General features: G+C 46.9%; 1 protein-coding gene across 1 annotated transcript; it reads left to right on the top strand.

The window, feature by feature from the left end:
- Window positions 1-524: 524 nt before the first annotated feature.
- On the top strand, window positions 525-5,709 carry mepceb (methylphosphate capping enzyme b). Its single transcript, XM_043232605.1, has 5 exons — window positions 525-997; window positions 1,301-2,702; window positions 2,908-3,126; window positions 4,117-4,240; window positions 5,351-5,709. Exons 2-5 carry the CDS (start codon window positions 1,323-1,325, stop codon window positions 5,404-5,406), a joined length of 1,779 nt encoding a protein of 592 aa, XP_043088540.1. The 5' UTR covers window positions 525-997; window positions 1,301-1,322; the 3' UTR covers window positions 5,407-5,709.
- Window positions 5,710-6,650: the final 941 nt, after the last annotated feature.

Genomic DNA, 6,650 nt, shown 5'->3' with positions numbered 1-6,650 from the left:
CATTTCCCAGAATTCCCTCTCTCCTGCAGAAATGAGGGAGGGTCTCTTTAAAAACTCGCCGTTGGCGTTAATTTTTCACATTGCAGAATGTCACGGTCACACAACGCGTGTTTTAATTTTTGTTCAGTCGCTAGTCTCTGTTATAAGCGTTAGTTTAGCGACGAGGAACTCAGTCAGGGCTTGTTTACACAGGCGACGGGCGTCTGAATCAAGTTCCTGAATGTTCGCTGAAGCAGCGCGATGAGATTTTCCACATATGTACATTCTAATTAAATATAAAAGGTCGTTTTTGTCTTCCGCGGGTTATATTTGTTGATATCGAAGATAGTGGTTAGTTTGTGTCGGGTCAGCGCAGGCAGTCCGCCGGATACCTATTCAGCGAGGAGGGGCGGTGACCGAGAGCACATGCCTTCGCTCCGAGCTTCATCATTGGTGGTTCAGGGGGCTTTAGCGTATATCCTGCTTTCTGATTGGCGGGCGCGGCTGTCTGTCAGTCTCAGTCTGCCCTGGCGTATATAAGCGCGCGGATCCGCTGTGCCACAGCGCGAGATGGAGCAGCGCGAGCTCACGCACTCGTGAATAATCGAGAGAGAGCAAAGTCTGTTTTTAATCGTCACTGTTTTAGACAGTACATCTCATGTTTACAGTAGCTCAGTGTAGGTTTGTAGGCGTCTCAGTGAGCGCTTTATATAGTGTGTCGTGTGAGGAATTTTTGTTTGATTTTCGCCAGCGTACTTACAGCGCGAGAAAGGCGGAGAAACGATCGCGCTCAGTAGTGTGTGAGTGTGTGTGAGTGGGGTAAGGTAAGGTACGTGTGCGTTTGTGTAGGATAGGGGCGGGAGGGAGCGTTTGGTTCTCGCATTATTCATGAGCAGTGCGGAGGATCCTCCCAGGGGGCGTGGCTATTAACATCAGCTGGGTTGTGAGTTGAGTGACAGATGTAACACGTGGGTCACAAGCACATTAATGCACCCAAAACTACACTGACTGTAGTCAAGTAAGTATGAAGAGTTAAAATGTGTTTTTTTTTATGTGAATAGACATGTTTTGATTCAGAGGTGTTTAATTAATTTATTTAAAAATGGATGTATTTTAGAGTTTCCGTCTAGTGTAGATCTGAAATGTCTTTTTGATACTTGTCTACCTTGTGTACTTAATTTTGAGATTGCCGTGATGCTAGCATGGTTTTAAAAGTCAATCGATAGCTATAAAAAGTTCATAGCAATTTTTTTGGCGTAGATCTGAAAGTTCTGGTTAATGGTGTACCTTGTGTAATGTGTTCTGCTGTGTTTTCCTGCAGTTGCGTTATTGGAGGCCGATGGATGTGCTTCGTGATGTCCGTTCAGAGTGAGCTTCCGGCCGGCGGCGGGGCGAGTTTGCATGCCCATCCTCCACCCGTCACTATCCAGGATGAGGTGAGCGCTAACATGGTGCTGACCGAGCTCGCCGCCAATCACGTGACCCCTCAGGATGAGCTGGTCAAAAACGGCCTGCAGTCTCGAGTCGAGACGCAGAAACTGGGCAAGCGGCGCTACACCGTGAGCGTTGGCTTCAAACACCCGAGTCTCAGCAAACGCAGGCGCCGCGCCAACTCCGAATGCGACCCGGTTCTGCCCTCCAACTTCCTGCTGGGCGGGAACATCTTCGACCCGCTGAATCTCAACAGCCTCCTGGACGAGGAGGTCAGTAAGGCGCTCAACGCCCAGACGCCCAAATCCTCGCCGCTTCCCAGAAAGAGCAGAGACCCCGTGGAGATCCTGATTCCCAAAGACATCACCGATCCTCTGAATCTGAGCGGACGGGGCGGGGACTCTGCCGAGGGTGTCTTAGTGTCACCCTTGAAGAACCGACGCCGACATCGCAACCGGCACCATCCGGGAGCAACCGCTGAGCCTTCGGAGGGCGAGAGGTCAAAGGTCAACGACGGTTCAGGCGTGTCTGTCAGTTCGGACAAGCCTGTTGAGGAGTCGCCGCGTTCTTACGAACTCAACACGTTAATCAACTGCCGTGACGAAGTGGTGCCGCCCATTCTCCCACGGCGACGGTCACGCCCCTCCTCGTTAAGCTCCGCCCCCCAGGCGCAGCCGTCCAAACACAAGAAGCGCAGACGGACCAACAGCCGCTCGGACCGCCTGTCGATCACGCCGACTAAACGGACGGTCACGCACAGCCAGGCCTTCCACACTCCTGTAGTGGGTGGAGTCAGTGGAGCTCCGCCCCCAAGGGCTATGAAACCCCCTCACAAGACGCCCCGCACGTTCCAGTACGGAAGCTACAGCCGTTACTATGGTTACCGCACGCCGTCACCGAGCGCAGACCCGCGCCTGGCTGTGTTCAAACCCGAGTGGTTCCGTGGGAAGAAAGTCCTAGACGTGGGTTGCAGCACAGGTCACGTGACCCTCGCCGTCGCCGGGCACTGGAGCCCCGAGCGCGTGCTGGGCGTCGACATCGACGGGGAGCTGGTGCGCATCGCCCGCCAGAACCTGCGCTACTTCCTGTCTGAGTTGAGCGGGTTGAGCGGTGGGCCGCCGGGGGAAGGATCAGAGGTCGGGGGTCAGACAGGGTTGGCGTCTCTGATGGAGCAGGGTCAGGGGTTACGCAGGTTTCCTGTTTCCTTCACACGCTGCCGTGGACCCATCGCTGCTCCTCCCATAATGCCTCACACCCCCGGCCTGTTCCCCGGCAACGTCTGCTTCCTGAAGGTAATGTGTGTGTGTGTGTGTGTGTGTGTGTGTGTGTGTGAGAGAGATTTTATCATATTGGGGCGGGGTCAGCAGAGCTCATTATCATTTAAAGAGACAGGCACTGTAGCAGCTGTCTCTGGGTGGTGTTTCATATAAACTTGAATCTAATGACTCCCTTAACTCTACTGAGCTGCTTCTGATATGTGTGTGTGTGTGTGTGTAGGGCAACTATGTGCCGGACAGTGATGAGGCGGTGATGTCCCAGAGTGCCGAGTATGATGTCATTCTGTGTCTGAGTTTGACCAAGTGGGTTCATCTGAACCACGGAGACGCTGGAATCCAGAGACTGTTTCAGCGCATCTACAGACACCTGTTACCTGGAGGAGTCCTGATCCTCGAACCCCAGCCCTGGAGCTCCTACAGCCGCCGCAAGAGACTCACGGTACACAGTCACACACACACACACACACAGTCACACACACACACACACACACACACACACACACACACACACACACACAGTCACACACACATTTGTATTTGTGGTTTATGAGGACTCTTCATAGGTATAATGTTTTTATTCTGTACACGCTGTATGTGTTATTGTTCTCTTACAGGAAACTACTCTCATTTCTAGATTTTCAGGAATGCATCACTTTTTTTTTTTTTTTTTTTTTTTTTACCTTTTGAATTATGGGGACATGGGCAGTGTCCTCATAAACCACCTTCAGATTTGAATACCTCTGTCCCCATGAAACACACACAGCACAGATACACAGATCTATTTGTGCCTGTAATCAAAAAAAAGTTTTCTTGTGAACACTTAAGGTTTAGATGAATAATCCTCTTTTTTTTGTGTCAAATGATAAACAAACAATGAAACGCATTTTTTGTTTGTTAAAAAAAAATTATTATTGGATTTAATTCATCCAGTGGAGACTGTTTTACATGAAAATTGTGCAACACTGAAGCTCCAAAAATTTATTTGAAAACTTTCACACAGTTTTGCGCTGTGGCACTTATTATATCTCCAGGTGATCAAAGGTCACGTGATTCAACACACTGTTATCTAACATCAACAAATAAATCACGAAAAGTCATCTGCAATTCAGCAGCATTCATACCTGCCTGCTTACAGAAACCTCTAGAGACGAGTGGAAGTACTAGCCTCACCTTGTAGTGTGTTCATATCTGCCCTGCTCAGTGGACACTAGAGTGTTTACTGAAGAGAGTGCGGTCTCATATCTCTTTAGATCTTGATGTTTAACTGCACACCGTTCTTCAGAAACACACGTTCTCTGCTAGTCTTACACACAAGAGCAACGCAGCGAGTAAATAAGAGTACAATAAATTTTTTTTTTTTTTTGTAACTGCAGCTCATTTGACAGATGTGATGGATTAACTGTGTGTGTGTGTGTGTGTGTGTGTGTAGGAGGTGATGTACAGGAACTACAGGAGCATCCGACTGAAGCCAGATCAGTTCAGCTCTTTCCTGACAGCTGAGGTGGGCTTCAGCAGCTACGAGCTGATCGGGACGCCTCACAGCGGCGCTAACGGTACACACACACACACACACACTCACACTCGCACTCACACACACAATTGTCTTTTCTATGAACTTAGCGAACTCTGAGCGTCTTTGTGTTTAAAGCAGGGCTTGTGAGCAGAGTTTCTCAGGATCTCTGCAGGTATCTTTCTTGAAGCGTCTCAGACTTCTTCTGGATTGAGTCTCAGTTTGTTCTGTTTCTTCAGACAGACTGATGATGATCAGATCTCAAACATCTCACTGAATTATTACAATTAATGTTTGGAAAATAAACTGATATTTACTGACACGCTGCAGCAGAAGAGAGAAAACCATCTTTAGCTGCTGATAATACTAGTGTTCTCATCATGTAGGTCACCTGTGTGTGTGTGATGTTATAATGACGAGAGTGAAGAATTTGTTTTTAAATGTAGAGACAGTCTCTGTAATCAATTTAACGCTAATCACTAGAAATTAAGTGTCCCCAACAAAACAAGCCAGAGGCGACATGTGTGTGCATCAGGATCTGGTGATCTGTCCACAGAGTTCATCTAGGTGTTCTGGTCTCTGATGAACATAATCTCTGGGTGCTGATCCACCATCTAGTCTGGATACAAACTGTGAAGACAGATTGAGAAAGAGACAGGACTAATATTAGCGTAGATGCCATTCTTTTTACGATGTCACAAGTACATCGTATTGTAGGAGTAGTGTTCCCGGTTCCAGCAAATCTAAGTAATGCAGCCTAAAAATCCTTTAACGGATTTGAATAATAAAAGGTGTGTTGGTGTGTTATGTGTAGAATAAGTTAAAAAGATGTGTCTTTAATCTAGATTTAAACTGAAAGAGTGTGTCTGCCTCCTGAACAGAGTTAGGGAGATGGTTCCAGAGTTTAGGTGCTAGATAGGAAAAGGATCTGCCGCCCGCAGTTGATTTTGATATTCTAGGTATTATCAAATGGCCAGAGTTTTGAGAACGCAGCGGACGTGCAGGACTATAATGTGATAAGAGCTCGCTCAAGTATTGAGGAGATAAACCATTCAGGGCTTTATAGGTAATTAATAAGATTTTAAAATCACACACACACATCTGGATTTGTAAAATGGTCACATGTTTGATTCTGTTTTCTTTTCTTATTCAGGACTCCAGAGGTCGATTTACCTGTTTCACAAAGGCCCCGCCTCCAACAGGAAGTGAGTCTCAGGAAGCGGGTGTTGGACTCATCATGTGATTTTTCTGATTTAACACACACACGTGGTTTTGTAGCGTCGTGCTTCTAAGGTTTGTTTCTTCCTGTGCCCTGCGGACAGAGGGCTGGACTACTTCCTGTTTGCTCTGTTTTTAACCGTTCTGCCCGTCAGAGTTTGCTGCAGCAGAGACTGTTTGACCTCTGACCTCCCTCGGGCTGTGATTGGTGGCCGGTCGGGTCACATGGGTGTCGGTGTGTGTCCTGAGGTTCTGAACCGCCGTGTCAATAAACCTGATGTTTCTCATCAATGACATGTTTGTTTTTGTGCCTGATGTTTATGATGACGAGTGACTGATCGTTCTGTATGGTTTTCATGAGTTCTCCATGAGCTTCAGATGTTCTGGTGATCATCATGTGATGAAAGTCAATGAGGTCCGAAGCTCAACTAGAGTCAGCTCAGGTGATTTATTTCTATGCAGTGGAGTGTTTTAAAGAGGCGTGTATCCCTCGAACTCATTAATGCTGACAAATTCATCAGTTATGAAAGCAACTCAACTTCAGAGACATTCAGATCAATAAAAACACAACGTCTGGAGATCAAACCCGCTGTTAAAAATAGCTGCGTTGACAGCCCAGAAGAGTCTTTATTTCTAAAGATAGAAACGGGTCTATACAACCTGTTTGAAGACTGTGTGTGTGTCTCACCAGGAGAGGGCAGCAGAGCTGTTGCTTTACAGAAAACACACACACACTTGTGCAGATGTGATTTCTTGTTTAGAACTAGATAACTGACGTGGAGCTGCGTCTCTGTGAATGTTATCAGGGGTCAAGGGTCATCGATCTTCATGTAAAACTTCTGGAGCAGAGGACACTTACTTGAACATGAGGTGTCTATAAGGACAGGTCTCTTAAAAAACATGGCTGCCATAGGCTGATGAACTTTGAGCACCTTTTAGACGCTGTTAATGGAGACCAGGTGGAGCAAAATAAAAGATAAGAAATCAGCCACTTTTATGCAAAAAATACTTTCAAACTATTCTCTGGCCTCTGAGTCAATAATCATCCAACAATGTTGACATTCACTGTTAGAGAAGCTTGAATTTGCCAAAAATGAGTTTTAATCCTTGATTTAGGTCGGTCATGTGTTCTGTTTATTCGTATGAGCTCAACTGCCTGAAAGCACATGAAGCCTTGCAGCTCTATTAGATCAGTCGTGAGGGATGCTGATGATCACTTGACTGACAGATGGCCA

The sequence above is a fragment of the Puntigrus tetrazona genome, unplaced genomic scaffold (assembly GCF_018831695.1).
Source record: "Puntigrus tetrazona isolate hp1 unplaced genomic scaffold, ASM1883169v1 S000000586, whole genome shotgun sequence".
Taxonomy (NCBI): Eukaryota; Metazoa; Chordata; class Actinopteri; order Cypriniformes; family Cyprinidae; genus Puntigrus; species Puntigrus tetrazona.
Note: the sequence above shows the minus strand (reverse complement) of the source record. Positions and strands in the feature narration are given on the sequence as shown.

Coding starts and splice junctions, on each gene's coding strand:
- mepceb (XM_043232605.1), top strand. CDS start 1,323: ATGTGCTTCGTGATGTCCGTTCAGAGTGAGCTTCCGGCCGGCGGCGGG. Junction 2,703..2,907: donor GCAACGTCTGCTTCCTGAAG/GTAATGTGTGTG, acceptor GTGTGTGTGTAG/GGCAACTATGTGCCGGACAG. Junction 4,241..5,350: donor GCCTCACAGCGGCGCTAACG/GTACACACACAC, acceptor TTTCTTATTCAG/GACTCCAGAGGTCGATTTAC.